Source organism: Myripristis murdjan, chromosome 9 (genome assembly GCF_902150065.1).
Source record: "Myripristis murdjan chromosome 9, fMyrMur1.1, whole genome shotgun sequence".
NCBI classification, from domain to species: domain Eukaryota; kingdom Metazoa; phylum Chordata; class Actinopteri; order Holocentriformes; family Holocentridae; genus Myripristis; species Myripristis murdjan.
In genome coordinates this window covers 30,286,489-30,311,832 of record NC_043988.1, presented here as the reverse complement: position 1 = coordinate 30,311,832, position 25,344 = coordinate 30,286,489, and the positions used below count along the sequence as shown (strand labels likewise).

Genomic DNA, 25,344 nt, shown 5'->3' with positions numbered 1-25,344 from the left:
TACTTATTAATGTATTTATTATTATTTTAGCTTTGATTATTATTAATTCATCGTCTCATCATGGTTGGAACATATGATCTGTTGTTTATTGTTTTTTTTTTTAAAATGCACATCGCTTCGGCAAGACGGTTTCTAATAAAAAGACGGTAAAGAGGCTGCCCTGAAATGAGGGCCAGAGAGAGACAGGGGAAGAGAGAGAGGAGAACAGGAGAGAGAGGTATAGTGACATAAAGGGGTGTAGAAACCACAGGGAGCCACAATAATTGCTTCTTGAATCATATATAATCACAGTAGGCTAAATCCTCAGTGTGAAATCTGAATTCAAGGCCACTTCTGAGGTGGGGGATTCTGGGAATAAATTGGTCTTATATATGGATCTTACTTTGTAATTAGAAGTAACAGATAGTAACAGTAAAACATGTATCTACTTTTCAGAAAGTAGTAATAAATGGCCTTACTTTAGTAAAGACTGCTTAATGGGCCATACTTTCTAGCACATAGTAAGAAACTGTTCTTTCTTTGAGGCAGGTTGTTAACAGGCTTTATTCTGTCTTACGTTGTAATCCATGGGCATATTTTTTTAGTGACGACATGGGTCTTACAGGAAGTTCTGGAGGAAAAAGTACTAAAAGAGAAAGACAGGCCCTCACCGATATTGGAGTGCTTCAGTAGACGACAAATCCGAGCCTCTCGCTCCAGCTTCTGGTGATCTGATAGAGAAAGATAGAGAGAGACAGGCAGAGATACAGAAAGAGAGAGAGAGAAAGAGGGAAGGGAGAGAGGAGTTATCCTTGAATGACTGTCTGAATTGATAAACTGAACGGTAAGCATGCCGTAAAAGATGCAGCCCATCTCATGGCCAATCAGTAACAAATATGTCATCTTATGTCGCAATGTGATTGTACCACTGAGCCCTGGGGCAATCAGTGTAATTTTGAGAATGCTGAGACACAGCAGTGAGGTGCATCTTTCTCCCAAGGTTTGTCAAAATCCTATCAGCAGTGTCTGGGATAGCGCATGTGGATGAAAAGCGACAAACAAGTACTGACAAAAAAATGAACAAACAGAAGGAGTGCAGTCCATAGTTGTCGCCCTGATTTCATTATGGGGGACAACAACTTGGCTTGTGTGTGAGCAAGAAAATACGGTAAAATCCGGCTAAAAACAAGCCCATTTGGGACCGGCGGAAGTCTGGATTCATGAGAAGATCAGATTACTGAAATGCACCGTACAAAAACCTGCACAAAACATCCAAGGCATGCGTGTGCTTCACAAAATCTAATTTGCAATTGGAAGGCCATGAAATGCAGTAACCAGGAACTCCATAAAAATGTGCAGGGATTTAACCCTCCTATTATGTTTGGGGTCAATTTGACCCCAATCAATGTTTAACGTCTCTAAATAAATGCTTAACATCTTTTTTTTTGCTTCATATTTTATGACTTTTCCTAATTTAATGGATACTATCTTGTAATCATGAAATTCACATGATGATATGTTTTCAGTGTCCTGTACGCATTTTGTACGCATCGGTGGTGTTTGGGGTCAATTTGACCCCAGGCTGTTTTAGGTGTAAAAACACCATTTTACACACATTTGTTTTGGTTTTTTTGATGATACTGAGGTCACTATAACATGCAATTTGATATTCTTCATAAAAGTTCCCTCTGCTTTAGGGCCCTAACCTAACATAACCATACCTGAAGTAGTACGGGAACCACTGACATGGGTGGATATGGGGGGAGATATTGGGGAGGGGAAACATAATACCTACAAGAACTTCGATATTTCCCATGCTGTGAGGGTGGGGAAATATGGTTCCCATGAGGACATGAGGATAGTTCCCACCACATGGGGGAGGAGCAAACATATAAATGCTTGCACAGCAGCCTTCTAAATCATTTCTCTTGTTGCTCTGTGTAATCTCACTTTATGCTCTCTCTCAGTTGAATATGAGCACTAAGCAAAGGTTTTCTGCCAGTGAGGTTTTGTCACAGCTCTTTGACAGTGAAGTGACACAGAGGAGAATGTGTCTGAGACAGAGGATCATGTTGAGGAGGACCCTGGTTATGAGGCATCCTCTGATGAGAATGAAACCCTCAGTTCTGACCCTCCTGTTGTCTCTCAACCACCAGCAGACACGTTACCTTCCAAAAATGGAGATTTATCATGGTCCCTCTCCCCACATGAACAACAGGGTAGACTTAGTGCTGCTAATGTCATCAAAATGGTTCCAGGGCCCAGCAGATATGCTGTCAGCCATGTCCAAGACATAAAATCAGCATTTGAGCTCTTTGTAACACCATAAGTTGGAAAGGAAATACTTGTGATGACAAACTTAGAGGGGAGGTGTGTGTGTGGGGACAGTTGGAAAGACTTGGATGTGACCCATTTGCAGGCCTACATTGGGTTACTCACTCAGAAGTTGTGTTTCTTTTTCCTGGGGTCAAATTGACCCCGAACATAAGACATGTTACTATCCTTGATAATAGAAATTGATTTCTTTCCAAATGTTACAAATAACAGAAATCTGTTCTTAGAAATATTATTAAGCCATTAAAACACCAAAAATATATTTCTTTCCAATTTTAGGTCAATCAGTGAGATTTTATGGTGATTTGCATATTTTTCTATAGTCGCGTAATAGGAATACTGGATGTATAAGTGGGGGTGGGGGGGAGTTATGTTTTATTTAAAGGACTATTTAGGTAGTCAACAAAGAAACCTAAAGTACCTGACACAAAAACTTTGGTAAAAATTTTAATTATAATAATTTTGTTGAGGTTTAAACTGCTGGGGTCAAATTGACCCCAAACATAAGGGGTGTTAGTAAAATTTGAACATAACAGGAGGGTTAAAGAAACAGACCGACCTGTAACTTCATATTTTGTTTCTAAAGCTAATTTAGGTAGCTTGTACGGATTGTTGGATTTCTCAGACACAGACAAAGAGAATGCCACTGCTTTGGTTTGAAGAAAAATAAAAAAAACACAATCATATTATTTCTCTCCTCTTGCATTAGAACACAGAATACAGCTTTACTTAGTTATATAGCTATATACCATTATATATGTAATTACATGCATAGTCATGCACATAGAATACTGTTAGAATAAACCAAGCGACTGACGAGAAAAATACATATGTATATATTTAGATGTGTGTGTGTGTGTGTATATGTGTGTGCTTATGTAATGGAGTAATAATGCTAGCCAACCTGGATTCCATGGCTGTCAAGCAAGCAGGCATATCAGCCCACACACACACACACACACACACACACACTAGAGGATGTACTACCACATATGTGCATACATGCAGAGCACGAAAATGGACAGCACGTATCACAACAATGCATGTTTGCCCACGCATATTCGTATGCAAAAGCAGAAAACACACACACGTGTGCATATATGTATGCAAGCACATAAACAGACGTGCAAACACACAAGCGTGCATGCTGGTGCACACTGAGGAGTGACAGTGAAGTGAGCACCTAGTGATTATAGTCTTAGAAGATGAGCGGAGCGAGGCGGTGGAAGAAGTGGAGGAGTGCAGGGGGAACAGAGGAGGAAGAGGGGATGGAGGAGGGGAGGTGAGGGGGAAGGCAGGGGCGATTAAACAACACAAAGCCCGGCTGCTGTCGAAGCAGAAAGACGCCACTGATTGCTGCTGTCGTCCCTCCTACCACCGCCTGTTCATCTTCTCGCCTCTGACTCTTTCTTTTCCTCTGTCCTCGTCTCCTCTTTTGCACTTTTTCACTTCCCTTTCAACTGATCCATTTGCCTGTCAAAAGCCCCCCCACCCCCCGGTGTTTGTCTCTCTGCATTCATTTGTTATCAAGATTCCTATTGTGTGCGTGAGTGCGCGTGTGGGTGTGAGAGTGGGTGGTGGTACACAGGTCTCTTCGTTCTATTTCATTTGTTTGTTCATTTGTTGGTTTGTCTGTTACAAACAATATCGGAGCTGATTACATTTTGGCAAAATTTAGAAGACTGAGGCGTCTCATACACTTTCAGTATTACGATGAATAGCCTGCCAGGGGCGCCACACTGTTCATTTGTGCCTCTATTTATCACTGGCAACGCTTCAGACAGATCGAATTTTGACAAAACTTGAGAGGGTGATGCATCTCACCACTCTGTTCAACCTTCTTTACGATTAGGTGGCACCACAACCGCAGGTCAAAGCAAGGTGACATATCTGTAACTGATTAGTCCAGAGGTCACATTATCACATTAATTAAGCCATAAATCAGATTTAGGACTATATAATTTGTGGGGATCACATTTTTACAGTTTCCTCTCTAACTTGAAAAAAGAGCATCGCTAACACAAGAAATTATTCTTAATGAGAATACAACTGGGCGCAAATCCAATAGATCAACATGTTAAAAAAGCAAATGCACTTTTAAACACAACTCAGTATAAAAAAGTGAACATTTTGGAAAACAACTTTTGTCAAGAGCATGCATCTCTCCTTTTTACACGCTCTCACTTTGGCCAAACTGGCTTTGTCCTTCTTTTTTTTTAATATATCCAACTGTCGCCTTGTGTTCAACACTCACAAACAAGTTCCACAGCATGCTACAATGTCAAATGGTGTCGAACATGTCCTAGGCAGATGCATCGCATTTCATTCTGTCACACTGTGTAGCTTCTGCTGGCATCAAGGCTCTACAGTGTGCAAGTAGGGAAATGGCTTTAAGTAAGCACTATGGTTCATCTTAGTTTAGCCTTAACAGATGGCCAGGTTGAGTCTTTATTATCCACACTTCTTTGTAGCACTGCAAGAACATGGCTAAAGCAAAAATCCTGATTACTTTTCTAGATGCAGTGATAATAATTATTAATCATGATTCTTAGCAATGATGATTTAATAATTAAAAAAAAGCTTTTTTAATTAAAAAAAAGCTTCATTTTGAACTTCTTCTTCTTCATATGGAGTTATCACTTAAACTTGCATTATAAGTTAAATTAAATGATTCCATACTGCTAAAATACTAATATTCTGTAATTGACTGTTAAAACTAAAATTGAGATTTCCACAGCTATACTTCTTTCTTCCTTGGAGGAAACTTTATCAGTCACAGAAAACTGGTGTCTTGGGATTAACAGCTGGAGATTGACTTAAGATGAGATATACAACCTCCTCTGCCACAGGAAAGGTTGCTACTGGAGTTCTTTATCCCCCGGCCTTGCTGGATCAATGGGAGATAAACCTACAGCTAACACTGTGAACGACAGATGGGAGGCCGATGGCAGCTCGCTCATGTAAAGGTTTTGTAATGGCCGCTACTGCTGAGCTCTGCATATAAAGAAACACAACTGTCCATATGGTCTGTGTGTGGTAGCCCAAGGGGGGAGGGAGCGTACAGGAAACTGATGTGGACACATGACAGGGACAAACTGTCGAGACAATACAGATCCTGTTCGACAGTAAATGATGGTACCACTACAGGTGTTTTTCTGCACAGCGAGTCAGCTGAATAATGAATAATGCTTGTTTTAGCTTCTATACAGGCCAAGGACAAAGAAGGTGCTGATGGATTGAAGAATAATTGGCTGGCTGGGTAATTCAATGATTGGTTGGATGGATAGAAGGATGGATGGATAGATAGATGGGCTGAGTAGTTGATAGGATGAATATATGGATGGATGGATTGATGATTGACACAGTAGTAGTTGACTGGCTGAATGGATGATGATAGATGGAGGGATGGATGGTTGAATGAATAGTTGGATGAATAAATTGTTGGGTTGAGTGCCATAAAATGCAGCAAAAAGAAACTCTGCATGTGTTTACAGAAACAGAGCAAAATGTCTTCACATGTTGGGTTTCTAAAGCAAATCTACAAAACTCAAGCGTTCATGTCTGACGCCCAGAAAAAAATAAATAACTTATTACTAAATGCTAAATGCTTGCATGTATGAACAAGCAATTTTCAGCACTGTCATGACGTACACAATATTTGCTCTGAGCATAAATCTCACATTATATTCAGCTTGTATAGCTTTTCGCTTCATGCAGCGCTACTTACAGTATGGATATCCTTTCAAACCCAGTGGTCTGCATTTGTTCAAATAAAATTACAAATCCTTACTTGCTTCATTTGTTTCCCCTTATTTTTTGTTATTTTCATCTGCTCAAAACACTAAGAGGAAGTTCACTTTGGCTTCCTACTTGCCATTGTTTTGAAGCATTCTTCTTAACTTGATTATTTCTGCTTAAACATTCAGTGCAGCAGTAGCCTAACAGTACCAGTGCAGGTATACAGCCAGCCAGTCAGTAATAATAAAACTTCCATGTTTGGCTTTTCTGTGATGCAGCATGGTAAATAAGAGATGAGGGAAGGACAGGAGGATGAGGAGTGGTCCTGAGGGGATGAAGAAGAGGTAGAGAGAGGAGGAGAAGACGATAGATGGTAGGGAAGAGCACAAGCGATACGCTCACTTAGTGAGAAAACCCAAGCACAGGATTCACTGGAGCCGACTGAAGTGTGTTTGTTGGCAACTGTTAGTTACTGAGTTTTGCAAGTTTTTCCAATATTAACTACTTTTCTAGCTGGTGCAAGGAGAGGAGACGAGGAGAGGACAGTAATAGCCTACATTTAGGTTAATCCACACCAATGAGGAGGGAAGTCTCAAGAGGGGAGCACATGTAGAAAGACGGCCACCTCCAGATTTAACACCATCACCCTCCCAGCCCCAACATCAAAACATAAGCAGCTGGCCAGCTGGGAAATGCTGAGCGCGGATTGCACTGCTGTCGGGGAGGACAGAAAAAAATAATCCACAAGGTTGCCATCTTTAAAAATCTCAGTCACGATTGGAGATTCAATGTTTTGTCTCTTACGTGTTAAGCTATAGTAATGCCAGCAAAGATGGTTTCTGAACCATTTCAGAGTCTAATAAGATGAAAGCTGATTGATCACATGGGGGAAATAGGTCACTGAAGCAGCAAAAGTAGGATTCAGCTAAGAAAAAGACAAATGCTATATAAGGACAGAGTGAAGGCCTTGCATTTCTGAAACGCCAACCTTTTGAGAGCTAAGAAATGCAGCCTTGTTTTCAGCTTCACCACCTCATATTTCTGAGCTAATTCTGTATGTTTTGAAAGGGATCCATTGACCAAAGGTGGTAGGATTTTCTGGTCCCATAGAGAAGCATTTAATCCTTTGACTGAAATTAAAGCTTCAAAGTAAACAAAATTAGAGTTACAAGATTTTCAACTGAGCAAAATGCTAGTGGCAATTTCAAAGTATTTATGCTAGCACCAAACTTTTAAATATAGACGAACATTCGTCATGCTCTAGCTAATGCCAAATGAGCTCACACAATGTTGATTAAACCTACATGTCCACCGACAAAACTCCCTGCATTATTGTGAACATTACAAAGCCAGTTGTCTGTGGTGACAATTCCATGATTCTGTGAACATTTTGTTTGTCCTGTTTTTCTTTGTATGTGAAGACTGGAATCCGCTCAGAAGTGTAGGCCTACATTTCAAGCAGCATTTAATTTACTGCCACAAGAAGGATCCAGATTACACGGAACTGGAAACCTGTGTACTTCTGTTTTCATCGGTCACCTTTAAGTAAAAACATGGCAATGAACAAAGCTGGAGTTACAAGGTTTTTACATGATGATATCGATATGCTATTTACACTTTCAATACATTGATTAGACTGTATGTTGGTAGGAGACATGAGAAAAGCATGGTTGACTTCCACAAATGGACACATAATGGTTCAAGCTAAGATGATGTTGTATAACACAGCTCTCAATATGTAGAAACTGAGGTTATTCCAGCTTGTCCTGGTTGTTTGACATTGACCTAGTCCAGTGCTGCGCTGCCCAATGACATAAAGCTGGCCGGCCAAAACCAGGTCAGATCACTGCTGCTGCATTGCAGGTGAATCTCAAACACCAGACACACACATACACACACACACACACACACACATTTACACACAGCTGACCATGGTATACTGCAGAGCCACACAGCAACCTCTGGCAACCCCTGTCCAGCGTACCCCGCTGATAAACACGCTCTGTGATTGGCTGGAAGCCGTGCCCAACAGACCCGCCCCACATTTCCTGTTGACATGTGGCGGACGGTATTAAACGTTTGGCTACTGGAGGGAGGGGGGATTCAGGCTACCAGTCATCTGCTATTACAGTGAGGAGTCAGGCTGTGTGTGTGTGTGTCGTAAGTTATGGTATGTGCAGTCTTTTTGCAGTCTTTTTCTCATAGTATCTATGACTGTCTCGCTTCTACTCACACCTTGACTACAACTGGTCGGCTAATACTATTATTAGCTAAACACTGGTCCGTCTACTATCATAACCAAGTATATGCCACATTTGAGCGAGTGAATCACTGAGACTGCCAGCGGTGAAAAGTTTTTAGCGTTCATCCCAGAATATAAAACGAAATCCTTTGTCATTTCTTGTGGTAACAGGGAAGTGAGTTCATCTAGCAGCCATGGATCACCGCCTTAGCTGCTCTGCTCTGTGTGTGTATGTGTGTGGGTCTTTGTATATGTGTGTGTGTGTGTGTGCGCAAGAGAGAGTCAGATGAGAGTCCCGTGCTAAAGGCATGTAGGCGTACAGGAGCGTGGCCCTCAGCTGCCAAGTGCCTGGGGTGCCTTCTCTCGCCTGACCCCTCCCGCCCCTCTCTGCTACCGTCTCCATCTGGCCATCCTGAACAAAAACGCTCCTCTGAAGTCGTGCGCTCTCCAGCCCTACCTGTCAGCCAACAAACATCATCTGAGACGCAGTGTCCCCTAAACTAGTGCTTTTCAAGAGGGTCCAGAGAGTCTGCAGCAAAATGAGGAAGAGACCAATTTCATTATATTTAAAATGCAGCGTGAGGCTGCGTTCAAATGTCTTTCAGAAGCATTTAAAGACAAGAATTTTGACGTCAATCTAGCAACACTGATCTGATGCTTAAATATATAATTTTAATAATTGTATAGTTTTCTTTCTTTAATTTTTTTTTCTTTAATTTTCGGCTAATGTACCGGTATTTTTTTTTTTTTTAATTTTCTATGTTTGTATGTTTTGGAAACAAAATCAAGTGAATTTGCTCAGGTTTCAAAGGTTTAATTCACCAGTCACTGGATACAACACAAAAATATGTATTAGTGATAATTACCACTTTGAACGTATTTGACAAGGATGATAATGAGGCAAATCCATAAGAAACTCAAACCAATTAAAATACCTTTTCATGTCAGAGACCCTTGGCAAAAATCCCTTCTGCGACTTAATGAGAGTCGAATTCGGGGTCCAGATCATAAAAACATTTGAAAACCCCTGCCTTAAACCAAACTCTACCTCTAAAGTGGGGCAGCGAGTCGGAGCTGCCATAAAACCCGGCGCTTGCAGCCTATGTCAGATAGGTCATGCAGCTATAAATAGGAGCTGGAGTAGAAGTAGTATGCAGCAGCTCTGCCGGCTCTAACATCGCTCCGCTGTTTCATGGGACACGGTTCATCCATTAGTAAGGAGCGCAGCACGAGCCTCACACAGCGCTCAGTCAGGCCCGATACTGAAACAGGGAGATAAGAGTCGGAAACGTGGAGGAAAGCTGGGAAACGTATAGACCTACCTATAGTGTAACCTATGGGAGAATTTTGTTTTGTGTGTGTGTATGTGTGTGTGTGTGCGTGTGTGCGTGTGTGCACGGTGTGTTGTATACAGTCTCATCTGGCCAATCGCTGGGATTAACTGTTAGTCTCACGCTAATAGCAGCAGGATAATCTGGTGATGGAGCTAATCTCATTAAAAGCTGCTCGCTGCACTGACACGGAGTCACAACATGACAGGAGTGACATAACTGTTGCAGGGGATGATGGGATACAGCCTACATGAGACACAAGATGATTTTTTTTTCTCTAATTTTCATCAGCGGACTAATCCAAGTCAGTTCTGATGTTTTTATTGTTGTTGTACCATTTTCCACCAGACTGTCATTCAGATTCTACATATCCAAACTAAATATGATTTTGCTTGTCATCTTGTTTTTTTTTCTTGTTTTTTTTCTTGTTTTGTTTTTTGTTTTGAAGTAAAATTCTATTATAAGCCACCCCTGAGCTTTTTTTAATCTCCCTTATGCAAAGAAGTAATTGCATCCCATCTTTCTGTTTTTAATCATCACACTTTGTTGCTGTTGGTTTTAGCTCTTTGTTTCTATATTTTATTACTCTTCAGCTTTGATTTGTCATTCTATGGCTGGAGAAACACTGGGAGGTAAAATCAGGTAAAAATCAGTCTGCCCTGAGCTCCGAGGTCGAGAAAGTGTGGAGCCTGTTAATTCAGTGGGGTGGTGGTGTGGCTATTTTTCAAAATTGTAAATTGTTTAAAACACTTTTGAAGTCAAACGGAATAAGACCCTAAAGCTAACCATAACCATAAATTGCAGTATTAATTTCTACAACTCATGTACAAATGTAAAACATTGTCATTTTACAACACAGTCTAAAACACTTGTATGAAATGAACCCAAACTCTCAACATAGATCATGTGGACAAAACAGTACAGATTATGTTCCTCTACCATGGAAACAGCTCTGATTAAGGCTGGGGATTCTGATTATGTAACTAAAACTTTGGTTGAGGTTGGGGTTAACACAGCAATAGGTTTTGGTTTTGGCTGTATGCGAAAAACTTTTCAAAGCGGAAACCTCTTGGCATGAATTGTACCCAGGTCATCAGAATGAAATATAATGCAACCCACCTCCACACGTTTACTTCCTGCCACACTAATTTAACGTTGTGACCTAGTGCCTGTTTCTAGTTGTGTCTCCTCCATGTAATCCTTCCTCTCTCTTTTGTGTATGGAGCAAAATATTTGAATTTTAAGACACAGCGCACTGTGCACACCGACAAACTATACAACTCCAAAGCTGTTTTCTCAGTGTAGCATTTTATGTCAAATTACCTGCCATACTTGGAAATAGTCAAAATGTAGAATTCTAATGCATTAATTAAAAGTGCATTAAAATGATCAGGTGATTTAAAGTTGTAGCTGTAATCGTGTCGCACAATGAGACAAACAGATCCAACCAGACTTTGACATTCTAGGTTGATGCCCTCTGCTAATGCCTGTTAAAATGCCTGCTCACCACAGTCAACACACACAGGCAGTGTGGTCTCTGTGTGTGTGTGTGTGTGTGTGTGTGTGTGTGTGTGTGTGCGTGCGTGAAGGCAGGGTGACAGTCAAGTGTCAGCGCGGTGCCACCTGGCAGAGCCTCGGCGGCGGGGCTCCAGTTACGAGGCTGTAGGGGCAGCAGGAGATTTACACTGGGCAACTGGTGGTGTGACGAGCCACGGCGGCCATTGTGGAGCCGGCTTGGACCTAACTGCTGCGGCATTTGGCCTTGGCTCTGGCTAAAACCGTTACTGGGTGGACAGCGTGTGACACTAGTTAGGGTGTTAAAAAAAAAGAGGTTCTAATTCATGAGGAAAAATGGCACATTGATCTCTGGTAAAAACCAAAGCAAACAGGGGACTATGCTACTAAGAACATTATTTTACATTTTAATGTTTTAGGCACCGAGCTGACCCACTCATCCAGAGCGAAGCTTCAATTCCTAGATAAAACAACTGATATTAAGGAGCGCAAAGCTAAGGGCCTTAGCGCCTTTACAATATTCCTGTGACCTTGAAGTGATTGTGTAAGAGTGAAAAAAAAAAATTTTAAAAAGAGATTTAAAAAAAAAGAGATAAAAAAGTTTTTTTTTTTTTTTTTTTTTACTGATGGCTGTATGACAGAAGCATATTTGTCCACAAGTGAAAAGTGTTTCTGTGCACAGTTAAGGTCAGCTCTGTTACCTTTAACCACATAGACAAGAAGGAGAAACATGAGGGAAATCTGAGAGAAAACTGAATAGTTCTTTATTTACTTCTGTGATTAATGTGATGAGTGTTGTAGCAAAGGCATTTCTATTTCCGCTTGATTCTTTTGTTTAGGTGGTTATGAAAGACTTGAGACTTCATGTGGCAAATGTTATTTGTGAAGCCTCAATGGAAAACTGCAAGCTACTGTGACATCTGAGTTTTTTTGCACTGTGGTATGAAGATGTGTCTTAAAAAAAAAAAAAAAACCCACACAGTCTTTGCACCTTTACACTGAAAGAAAGTCAGTTAATCCATTATGACATCAGTTTACTGATTAATATAACTCACAATGAGAGCAGTGTGAAAGGTGAACCTGGGCAATTTCACAGGAAACCTGGTCCTCAGGGAGGCCATCTGAGAGGACTGTGTTATTAGATATGGCTTAGATGCAGGATTATATAACTGTCTACACTGTAGGCGGGGAGGTAACAACTGGGACAGTGAAACTATGAACAAATTAGTCATTCTTGTACAGTCTCTAATTGTTCTTCTAGTAAGTGAAATAGCAGTGAAATTAAACTCTACCTGCTTCTGTTTGAGACCCCCTGAGACCTCTTCAAGGACCCCTGATGGTCCCCAGGCCAGACTTTACAAACCCCTTGGCTGTAGCATGTTGATTTCAAATACATTAAATATAGTTTGACAACAACAAAGGTTGAATGTGCTTGTGCTTACCTCTTGCAGATAACTTTTTGGTGTTGATTATTTTGGCAGCATACTCCTGTCCTGTGCACAGCTTCACACATCTGCGCACCACTGAAAAGGCTCCCCTGTGAACACAGACACAAAGACAAAAAGGTTCACTAAGCTCTGGTTCAGCGCTAAAACGCACAGCTCTCAGTGCTTTAAGCCAAAGTCAAACAGGTTCCCCTCTGAAGCTGGGGTGTAAATAATACTTTATGGTTTCTCTGGAGGCCAGGTGGCTTTTATGGTTTCTCTAATTGCCTCACACATCATTTAATGGAAAGCCATCACTGGTACACCTGCAGTTTCTAGAGGAATAACAATTAGAGTGGTGAAGGATCTCTGCTAGCATAAAGTCTAAGTTTTTTTTTTTTTTTTTTTCTGGGGACAATTCTGCACAGCTGGCGTTTCTGCCGGCCTGACACAGAACAGACTCGATGTCACTTGCTCACACGCTAAAGTGTGGCTACGGCTACATTAATAGACTACGCTGCCATGGTTTGTCTGCTTAATAGGCTCCCATGAGGCTCCCAAAACGCAGTCAGCACATTCTAAATGGCGTGAAGACACGTGGCATGTGAGATAGAGAGCTAAAATATAGGGAAAGGGCTCTGGAAGACATTTAACCCAGGCTGCAGTGAGTTGGGCATAACCTTAATAAACCTGTCATGATACACAAACATGTTCGCCAGGCCTACAAAAGTTAAATGCAGCACAAAACAATGAAAAACTACAGAGGGAAAGACATTGTAATGGCTGTAAGGGCTAGACTATGCTCCACACGGTGTTTCCTGTGTATTCATTAAGCTGTGATGCACCACCACTACAACAGAAAAGTAAAATAAACATTAGCCAATTTGCCAATTATCTAAAATAAGTGTAGTCTAATTGTTTTGGAAGTAATGAATACTGGTATACCCATATTATGACTAAAAAATATTATCACTCAAAAGTCCACAGCAGTTTAAAATTGCAGAGGAAACACTGATTCACGTTTAGAGAAACATATTGTAAATGCAGCCCCCGTTGCTTGGTCCAACAGCCAAGTTTCATCACTGCTGCTGCGTGGCCGTGGCCCTTCCCTGCATCGCTGACATTTTGAGTACAAGAGTAAGGAGCCTGTATTCAGCACCACCCATCAGAGATAGTGTAACACTTGCATCAAGCCCATAGTCAGCTCCACCTATCAGAAGTAATAAATTGAAATGGCTATCAGTCCCAGTTTGGCTGCCGTGGTGCAGATGCAGGACGGCAGGTCAGGATTGAACACCGTCCACAGATTATTTAACTGGGACAGTAAAAAAAAAAAAAAAACTCCCAAAACAGGACATGTATGTACTGTACATAAAATTGGTGATGTGTTGATGATGTATATGATGTGTCTATGCATATATTCTTGATCAGCAGTAAAAATGAGTTTTAGCTTTTATCCTCTGTTGTGTTATGTTATGAAATCCCTCATTTATGCTTTCACAAGCTTTGAGTTTTCATTATTATTGGGTTTGGCCAGTGATGCAAGTAGGTTTTGCCCAAAATATCAGTTTGCCATGAAAACAGTCTGTAAAGGCTGCAATGAAATTTCATCTTGGTACTTTTTTTTTTCATTTAATTGCTCATTATTTTTCATATCGCAGAGTCTTCCTACCATTGACTAAATGTGCAGGGTCACTCTAAGGAGCTGCTGACCCTAAATTAATTCAATTTGACTGGGTTTCAGGGGACAGTTTTATAGGGTTTGATCATGGGACACTAAAACAGGATTTTCCATTCTGATAAGGATACAGTTCTGGGGAGAAACACTGAATACTTGGAATTTTATGGGCATAAAGAAGGTCAAATTTGACTACATTATCAGGAACTTGTACAAAAAAATGTCTGTATTGGCCTTCAGAAATCAATATCACTGTTTCCTTGCTCTATATTAAACTGGCTTCAAAGGCACAGCAGCTTTCTGGCCATGCTGGTTTTGATCAGCCCCAGTCTCATTAACAGTGTGAGGAGTCAGTGGCATTACGTTTGATTCATTAAAAAAAAAAAAAAAATCTGTTTGCCTCAACAAATATGGGTGTACAGATCTGGATGGTGGAAAACTGCTGAAATTAGATCCTCCTTCTTGTTTGAACTTCAGCCGAGGGTTTCAGTAACGTTGAAGATTTGTATTTCTCTGCAGAAGGATATAGCCTAAGTATTTTTTCCTGTCCTTGTGTCGTTGCTCAGCTTTAAATTAATGGATCACCGAAAGACAAGTGAGACCGCCTCTTAAGGCTGACTGGTGCCACTGATCTGTTTCCACACAGAGACAGAGTGAATATAGACTAACGACAAGGTCAGGGTCAAAGGTGACAGCCATGTGTCCGGCTGACCAAAGACTTAAAGGAACAAGGACTGGGAAGCAGCTTTGTATAAAAAAAAAGAAAAAAGAAAAAAAGAAAAAAAAACACAAAAACAAATCAAGGCATCGTAGGGCAATTTCAGCATCGTCCTAAAGACCGGCATTGAGATCACGCTTGTATCAGAGCAGCCTGAAGCGCCAGATCCTGGCGTCTGGCCTGTCTGCTTTGCCCAGCGGTGAGGAATCAATGTGTTAACAAAGTGCTTTTCATTAGTGGCCGTGTCCGCCTAGCGAGCCTCTCTAGAGACGTTTTAAGTGATTTATAGTCACATAACTCCACCTTTCCCTCCCCAGACTCCATGTCAATTGACTGAGGGGGGCAGAGTGGGCCATACCCCCACCCCCACCCCCGATAAACCTCGCCCCACATAGCTGGCATGGCAGGAGGCTACTGGGAAATAAGACGGACACACACACACACACACACCAGCGAGCTGCATGTAAACTCGATATGACGGGACACACTGATAAACAGTTGTGGACATGGACTGCATGAGCTAAATCAACTGCACACACACGCACACACACATACACTCTCACACACATTCATGAAGTTACTTTTACACACACACAAACACACACACACACGTATACATGTCAGTGACACCAAACCCCACAGCTGTGCCTGGAAAGTTCACACTCGATGAGGTGAGGTAGTATCTATTGTCAAGGCTAAATATGCTAAACCACACACACACACACATACACACACACTCTATTAGACAGAGTGACAGGCAATCATTCAGCGCTTTTAAATGTCTGGTTTGGCACCCAGAACTTGAACATGGAGAAATTCAAATGGGTCCCCAAATTATTTAGGGGGTAAACTGGGGCCTCTTGTAACCGGATAAGTCAAATTTTTGGCATGCTGTTGGAGCTTTGCATGGTTCCTGTAATGTGGACCAATAAAGTGCTGTAGGATTTGTAAATTCATACCATAAAAATTACAGTCCAACTGAGAATGATGTCACAAAAGTGAGGTGGAAAATAAATATCTGACAAGGTCAATCTAAGTACAGGTTTCCTTTTGGTGTTTGTGTGAAAGATGGATGTGTCTTTGGCAGGCATTATTTAAATTTATGTCTAAGCTACAAATTCAGCCCATTTGACTACTTAAACTATTGTTCAGTTTGTTTAAATCAAAATCATAGCAACATAATTTCCCCATCTACAAAATGTATATACTTCATGTTTCTGTTAATATTTTCCCAAAGCAAGGAATCATCTTCTAGAATGCTGATATAATGTTTTCCTTCCTTTTGTCCAACCATTGGTTTGGTATTCCATCACCGTAATAAAGTCCTCCACATTAGTTAGCTATCCTACACTAACTACACAATGATAGTAATATATTGAATATCATCATGTTGATAGGGGCATATGAAAAACTATATTTTTCTAAATAGTGCCTGATGTAATGTTGCACAAAGTCAAAGTGAACTGGGAGCGAATTTACTTTAGCAAATGTGGGCGCCCTGATATAAAAAGTTGGCACAAAGACGTCAAATGAACAATTAAGTCATTTTAATGCCAGAAGCTCAACTAAGGAAGTGACAGAAAAAGAGACAGACAGAGAGAGAAAAGGGAGAGTAAGAGCTCAACGACTACCTCGTCTTAGACGCTGGCTTAGTATTACCATGTTACAAAAAGCGTTATCGCACGGATGCCAAATCATTCACACCTGTGCTCCGTCCTCTCAGCTCAATGTAAGTGTGTGGATAATAAGATCCGTCCACGAGGTTTTTTTTTTCTTTTTTTTTCTTTTTTTGTGCCAATGCATGAGCAGTTCAAAGCCATTTGCTTTGTATAGAGGCTGAGAAATATGCACAACCTAAGCACAAAACACCTAAAGGATAATCAGATGCGTTTCTCACCAATGTGATTTTTTTAACCGAGTGCCGGGAACACTCACTGGATTAGAGATATATGGGGTTGAGGCAGGAAAAACCTTGTCCTGTTCACAATTTAGTAGATATGGGATGGAAGGAACGGGATGAGGGAAGTTAAAGCTTGTAAATTTGGCAGGTCAGATTGTCCACTTTGGCAGATGACCAACTATTACAGGCTGACCGACATAACAAGCTAATATTGGGCTTTAATTAGACTGCAGCCAAATATGCTGGAGATTCCTCCCTGACGACAGCTACAGAGCAACAGTTTGTAAAACCTGCAATGGAACATGTTGTTCTTTTTGAATTTTATTCATTTAACTGTTAAGTAATGTTTTCTGTAACCTAGTTCTTCCTTTAGAGGCAGCGGGAGAGTTTCACCTGCCACTGAACAGGTGTGGTGGGTCACCCCGCCTTAAAGAGCTGCTAACCCTAAAACAAATTAATTAGTCTGGGCTTCAGAGGACAGTTTTAGTGTCCCGTGATGGTTGATGGAATTGGGGGGAACACTGAGTACTAGTTTGGGCATAAAAACTATCAAATGGAAATAAATCACTTTTAAACAGCGAAAACTGCCATAAAATATTTTATATTGGCAGCTTTAATCCAACAATAATGGTATGGGCTTTCAAAAACCCATATCACAGGAGCATTAAATTTGACAGATGCTTAACTTTGAAATCCATCAGCCACTGCAGCCAGTGGATAGAAAATGTTAGAGGAAAAATCCTGAATCTCACTAAAATACTAAAATACAGATAAGTGTGATGTGTCCCACATTTCTTTCTTACTTGCATTTTTTGGTGGAGATTTTTCTTTTTATTCCTACATGTCATCCCACATAGATGACGTGACATAAATACTGAGATATTTAACAACAAAAAATATTTAATCGATATAAACAATAATACCAATTCCTTCACTGACACTAGCCTCAATAACCCAGAATGCAATACAACTACAGGATATTTTGCATTCTGAGCAAAGGACACAGTGATATAGTGACCTTGGACACAATACAGTGCAGCTAGCTATATTTATATGCTCAAGGAATTCATTCTGGTTTGCGGCTGCAGGAAAATGGCAATGCAAATAAAATGCTGCAAGGACTCAACCAATCAGAAATGTTCAGCACTGCAAGCCCCACCCCAAAAGTTCCTGTACTTTTGAAAAAAACATTCCTCGAGCACAGATTTTTGGGGTAAAAATAATGTACCGAGAACTTAATTTAGACCCTGGTCCCTGCAGTGGAAACACAATGAGTTCCTCAAAAGGTTCCTAGTCCCAGGGGAAGTTCCTGCAACAGAAAATTAACTCTTGAAAAGCACTGAAAATCGCAGATAGAACGATGACTGTTTCCTTTAATAACCTGCCCTGACAAGGAGCGACAAGTCAGCGAGTGTGAGTGCTGCACCCGGTTGTGCCCCGACAAAAGCCGGTTCATTTACTTTCAAAGCCGAGCCACAGATGACAGCAAAACGACATGCTAATAGCCCTGCAGGGAGACACGAGCTTCATAAGGTGCCCCTTGCATTATTCATAACCTTTATCATTGCTATTCATTGATTCACAATCAGGGTCATTGTTATTTAACAGCGAGAGATGACACTGGGGCTTATCGAAATATCAGTGTGGGCTCACACGCTGATATTAGGTCACAACGAAAAAAAAAACAACAACCATCAAGTACATTAAGGCCACTTCAACCTCACTATCAAGCACCAGAAACAAACCCTAAGTCCGCAGGAAGAATATACACTTAGAAAAGGAGAGAAAATCCCATCAAGTACAATAATGTCACTATAAACTCTCCACTGAGTATCACACACATACCATAAGAACTTAGAGGAAATATTAAAATGTCTCTCCAGCTGTTTCTCAACATGAAATCATACAATCGCCTCTACTCCATGAAATAAAACCCAGACTTTTTTATTATTATTTTTTTTTTGCACAGTTATCATCACAGTTATGGTTCCTCTGCGTGCAACCAATCAAGCTATCAGTGAATATCCAGTGATATGCATGATAATCAGACAACCCCGGCGAGATGCATGACGCTCTGCAGCAGCAATGTAAACAACATACAGCTAATGATGAGTGATTTCTTCATCACTTCCCTCACAGCCACGGCGCTAAGAGAAAACAGACAGACTTACGGTGTGTATCACATGTCCAGCAGTCAATTTAGTGACCTTACTGACCTTTATGCTATTTTATATTTCTCATGGTGCGACTACAGGGACTTTAAGTGTGTCTGTGGTGCTCAAGAGTGAGGCTATGGTGATTATATATGTTATACCACTTGATTTCTTTCAAAAACACGAGGGAAAAAAAGTGATTAACAAATTAGTGAGAAATTATCCAAAAATTATCCAAAAAAGTTGCCTTTCGCTAGCTGTCTGTCTCCTCTGTGACTGACCAATAAATCAGAAATGCCCCCCCCCTCAAAAAAATAATAATAAAAAAATTAAAAACTACCAGAAGATTAGCATAAGAATTTGTTGAAAAAAAATTGCAAAAAATAAAAGAAAATTAGCAAAACAAATTACCTAATTTTTTCTTATATAATTAAAATTAAATTACCATAAACCTAGCAAATTTAGCAAAAAACAGATAATAGATATAGATATAAATAACAATAATAATCCTTTTCAAATGAAAACTACCAAGAAAAAAAAAGTTAATTTTGTTCAAGGGGTTAAATACAATCTTTCAAAATAAACGCCCTGCCACAAGCTCCTGGGATTCAAAGGGTCATGATATTTTTTCACCTCTTGTGTCAGTATTATAATATTCCAATAAAACACCCAAAAAGGAGTGTCTGTATTAACACGAGGACTGACGGTCTGGCAGTGGTACACTATAAGTTCATGGTGACCTTGTTGTACTAATTCCATTTTTTTTCCTCTCTCTTATGATATTACTGTAGGATTTTCAGTGGTACATGTGATGTTTAACTGTGATATCTGTCTGTTATCCCTCTAAAATCTGTTGTGTTATTGAGGCTCTGCTTAGTCAAATCTTCAACTCATGTGGGCCCTTGAAGAAAACACGCTGGCTTGAGGGACAGGCTTGACAGAGTGAGATGGGGTTTCATTTTTGCCTTTTGCCAGCTTGGGAAGTCTTATCTTGTGTTATCTGCCACCACAACGCTGCAAAAAGCCTCCCGTGGAAGACAGAAGCATGACTTCCTCACCGCACGTCCAATCAGCTGTCAGCACGGCAGACTGCTTGTATTCATATGAAAACATGTTTCTCATATGCAGTTGGCTCAACAGGCGGGAGGGCTGGCCAGAATTGTGCTTGCATACGTTTTTTTTTTTTTTTTTCTTTTCACATTTGTGATACAGCATTTAGGATGACCTCAATTCATTTTCTAACCTTTGTGACCTTACCACAAGCGGTGCAAGCCAACAGTTTCAACAATGCACTTCCACCTCAAGCATTACTATTGAAAACCTGCAAACCTTAATGATTATAGTGTCCAAAAAAAAAAACAAAAGAAAAAAACAAAAAACATATGATTAGGAATTATAATGAAAAAATAAGCATCTTCATTACAGCTTTGATCTGAACAGTTGCACTACTGGACGTTTTTGGACTCACATTTAAAAAAAAAACAACAACTCACATTTCAACAAAATGACAGCGGTCTAACATGCAGTATTTTAGAATAATTTGACATATGTGTTTATTATATATATATATGTGCACGTGTTTATTTGGGGACACAAAAAAGCGCACATGATGTCACTGACCCAAATTCATTTTTTAGGTCAGTTTTTGAATATATAACGAAAACTATCTCAACACATGAGCACGTGTTACATAGAGGAAAATCCACGGGAAAAAAAATATCATGCATGAGCATACTCCACTATGACATTTTCTCTCATTTCACACCTTCTACTCTATTTCCTGTTGCACTGTGCATTATCTACTATATTCCACCTAGTCTTTATTTTGCATATGATCACCACCTGCACTATTATCACCCTTTATTCCATGTGCAACAATTAGTTAATGAATGACTGATTGATCCACAGAACTAATTTCCACTTCATATCATCAAGAAATGAATACTTTGGGGTGTTTTTAGTAAGTATAGGTAATTTTGCAATGCTGTCTTTAGCTGTGGTAACTTGTGACAGGAATTAGTCACAATTTTTAACATTTTAGAGACAAAGTGACTGATCGCTTATTTAAAAAAATAAATAAGTGACACAGAAATGAATGATTAGTTGCAGCCCTACATTATTCAGACAGCTACTTTTGATTTTAGTGAGCTTTTTTTTTTTTCATGATTTAATGCTAATAAAGCCAGTCGAACTGAACTGAACTGGGAGAGAGAGAGAGAGAGAGAGAGAGAGAGAGAGAGAGCAGCGTATTTTGAGAGCTGTCACCCTGAAAAAGCCCTGAGCGTCACCACACACACACACACACACACACACACACACACACACACACACACACACACACACACACACACAGTGCTGCTGGCCTGCAGGCTCGCGCCGCTCTGCCTACAAATAGCTCGCTACTGTACGCTGCGTCCAACTGACACTTCAAACAATTAAACAACAATACTGCACACAACAACAACAAACAAACAAACAAACAAACAAACAAACAAACAGCGGGCTCCACTCACTTCCCCAGCTCCTCGTACAGCTGATATTCGTCCGTGAATCGCGTACAGGTTGTCGTGGCCATGTCTCTCTCTCTCTCTGCCTGTCTCTCTGTCTGTCTGTCTCTCTCTCGTCAGTTGGAGATGTAAAAATAAACAGATGTCTCCCTCTTCTTCTTCTTCTACCTCTTCTTCCTCTTCTTCTGCTGCTGCTCCCTCTTCTTCCCCTCCAAATACCGTGTGTGTTGTGTTTCGTGTGTGTGTGTGTGAGTGTGTGTATGTGTGTGTGTGCGTCTAAAAGCGGGTCCGCCTAGCAGCTAGACGGGAAATGTTTTGGCGAGGCGGTGAAGGAGGGTCTGATATTAGCTGGAGGAGCACAGCGGCCAGGGTGGGTGTCTCTCTCTCTCTCTCTCTCTCTCTCTCTCTCTCTCTCTCTCTCTCTCTCTCTCTTTCCGCTATCTATCCGCCGCCGTGCTCGACTGACCGCCGTCAAGTTCGTCGGCATGACAACGCTAACGTCCGGTTCTAGCTTTCAGAATAAGAGCCACGCCCGGCCTCCCTCGTATCATCTGACAGCGAATCAATCGATTAGATTCGACCACGGGAGTTGAATTGGACGGGAACAGGGCCTCGTATTTATCAAGTTTCTCAGAATTACACTGCTAAGAACTGACTTGAGAGAAATCTGTGGCTCAGAGCTGTGCTTAAAATTTAGTTATCAGTCGTTTAAGTCCCGGTTCAAACAAAGTTCAGGTCCAAATGTCTGTCTTAGAGCTGATTTGGATGATGCAATTGGAAAACCTAGGCAAGGACCTTATAATTGTCACTCTGAAATGTGAAATTCCCAGGAATTTACACTCAATGCACATTTGACGAAGTAGACGAAGTACTTTTTTTTTTTTTCTAGCTTGACACACACACACAGAGATCCAGACCAACAGTGAAGGTTGTCTGTGAATCATGTTGCAAAAAACACAATATTTTCTTTTTGCAGCTTTACAAATGTGTAGATTTGCTGGATTTTCTCTGTTTCTTATCATCACAAACTATTGATAATTACAAAATATATGCTTTTGTACCGTATGAATGAAAAAAAGAGCTTTTTGGTTAAATCGACAGCAATTCTATAGTGCTTTTCTAATACACTGACCACTCAAAGGTGCTTTACAGTGTTAGCCTCACATTCACCCATTCACACACTCATTCACACACTGTCTGATGGCGAAGTGCACAGCTGCCCATCAGAAGCGGTCAGGGGTTCAGTTCAGCTCCACGACTATGGGAATCAATAATGAAATTTGTATCCTATTACTTGTGGGTGATTAGACAAAATTTCCTCATGAGGATCACTATCTTTTATTTTTACATTTTTTCATGTTTCATCTTATTTAAAACTATATTATCTGAACATCATTTGATGACTTATTAGGCTCATAGGTCACCAAACTGCAATCTTAGAAGGATTTATGTATTTATTTAGTTATTTACTCCTATACACTGCAGAGAATTTTTGCTCTCCATTGTAATGTTGAAGATCAAATGTTAACTGTGTTGGTGTAAGGTGTGGAGAGAGCAATATCTCTCTCAACCCAAATGACACCCGAGGTTGGATGAAGCTTGATCTTTTGTGGAGAAACTGGGCCATCACAGCTTAAAAAAAAAAAAAAAAAAAAAAAAAAAAAAAATAGGACTAATGCAGAGCAGTGAAGAGAAAGCAAAAGCAGTTACAATGAGAGAATATACTGACGAAACTGCAAATTAATGAGTTAAAATGTGTTTACTTTACATAAAAAATGAGTATTTACAGTCCATTATTTCCCATGCTGTTTTGTCTTTTATGTTTGTCTCAGTCTCAAAGGAATGAACCTTGCTAAATAATAAGTTAATATAATAATGAGTACATTGGTTAAATTTTGGGTGCTCTGCACACCCCAAATACCAGCGCTGGAGTGCATGATAAACCACCTGAACTCAGTTTACTCATATTTTCATTTTCACAAGTGTCCAAGCACACTTTTAGGTTGATGCTTTTCTTCTGTTTGGTAGATATTAATAGCACACATGACAATAAGTAACATCGAACCTATGCAAGTGGAGGAAAACGTAATCGTTTCCTGAAATTACACATCTATTTTAATTTATTATCTTTTTTTTTTTTTTTACATTGGTCATTATTTGCCTTTTGTTGATCACCGTGCAGTCTGTACATGAACACTATGCATGAAGCCAGCAATACTTGTAAATAAGCTCTTGGTTCTCTGGCTGAATATTTTGTAAACATATTTTATTATTATTATTATTATTATTATTATTTATTTTATTTTTTTTTACCATTTTTACATCTTATTTTCTTTTCGTTATATTCTTTTCCCATTTATCTTTACTATTTATGTCAATCTCTACATCTTCTCTTGCACTAACATACCAAGACAAATTCTTTGTATGTTCTTCAACCTTCATGGCAATCAACCTGATTTTTTTTTTTAAGATTTATTTTGAAGGACAAAATCACCACGTTTCCGGTGTCATGCTAGTTAAGTACGGCTAGCTTGACGCAGTCCGCGTTTTGGGACTGCAGCTTGGCCGCGGTAGCGCTCTCTGCCGCCCTCTGCCGGACAAAGTGCGCAACTGCAGGCGCGGGCAAAGTAATCTCACACACACACACCTCCCGCCGGCACAGTGCGCACTTCCAAATAGGGGCAAATATGAGCGTGAGGTGGCTCGTGCTTTCAAAATGTGCGCCATGCGTGTTGTATGTGCACGTGTTTGTGTGGATTCATTCATCACGTATCGAGTATCTATGGTTTATCTTCGAAATTTAACCAAACAGAGCTTCAGAAATACTCTAACGAATTGCACAACGAGCACAGCCAAAAAAGAGTGACCACAGCAAAAATATAAAAAGCATTATGGAGATATCATAGGAAATTAAAAATAATAATAATAATAATACCACAGAGTAAAGTTTCAGCAAATGCTCCACCGTTGAGAAATTATGAATCGATATAGAAATACTATCACTGACTCGGGAGCGTTGCATAATTCCGCTAAATGTCATCGCAGCACTTTCTTTTTACAGGCATCACACGCGGGAAGCGTCATGTGGGTGTATCTGGAAATTAAACAGCTTCTTTCTTAATAAACACACCAACTCTGACCCACTGACATTTCTCCCATTTTTTTTTAATAACAAAAAAATACCTTAGAGTTTCCTCACTTGGCTTCAGAATTAAAGACAGGCTTGCGGTTTGACAGTCCAAATCTCATTAGTGTGACCCAAAATGTTTAAAGGAGACATGAATTCACAGTGAAATGGCCACAGCTGATGGTGTGGCAGGGGTGACCTGGACAGATGTTCATCCTGCAGTGCATCATGACATCAAAAACAGTCATACCTTCAGAGATTATTATTGTGTGCTTGTTATTTAAATTAAAGACCCCCTTGTAGTGCAATTTACGTCAGTTGGACCCTTTTTGTTATGATGCCTGCCATGAACTGCACTTATGAAAATTAGTGTGAAGCTGCAAAGGTGTTCACTAAATCCACCAATAAAAAAAGGAGTGTTTTCTGAGTTTACAAGGGGTTTACCCTCCATGTTTGACTGATTCCTCTCCCGTCCTGTCGCTGAATAAAAAGCCTCACAGCCACGACTGATGCAACATAATTGCTTCCAATTAACTTTATTAGCCACTAGGACTCAATAGGCAGCAGCCATCCTCGCCTCTTAAGTCTGCAGCTGCAGGATTACATGACCTCTGGGTTCACCGCTCCCACCATTAATTAGAAAACAGTTACAATCCTTGTTAATGAAACACTGCAAAGCGCTCTCCTCCTCCCCCGAC

General features: G+C 40.3%; 1 protein-coding gene across 5 annotated transcripts in view; it reads right to left on the bottom strand.

Annotated features, from left to right (window-relative positions):
- camk2b1 (calcium/calmodulin-dependent protein kinase (CaM kinase) II beta 1) overlaps positions 1 to 21,666 on the bottom strand; it is a 95,939-nt gene extending 74,273 nt beyond the window's left edge. For 4 of the 5 annotated variants that reach the window (XM_030059673.1, XM_030059677.1, XM_030059671.1 and 1 more), the window contains exons 1-3: positions 21,526 to 21,666; positions 12,582 to 12,676; positions 651 to 710 (exon numbers count right to left, since the gene is read on the bottom strand). In XM_030059673.1, coding sequence (XP_029915533.1) covers positions 651 to 710; positions 12,582 to 12,676; positions 21,526 to 21,587 — 217 coding nt within the window. In that variant the 5' untranslated portion in view covers positions 21,588 to 21,666. The remainder of the gene's footprint in view (positions 1 to 650; positions 711 to 12,581; positions 12,677 to 21,525) is intronic. The other variant, XM_030059675.1, reaches the window with a different exon arrangement.
- Between the last annotated feature and the right edge of the window lie 3,678 nt (positions 21,667 to 25,344).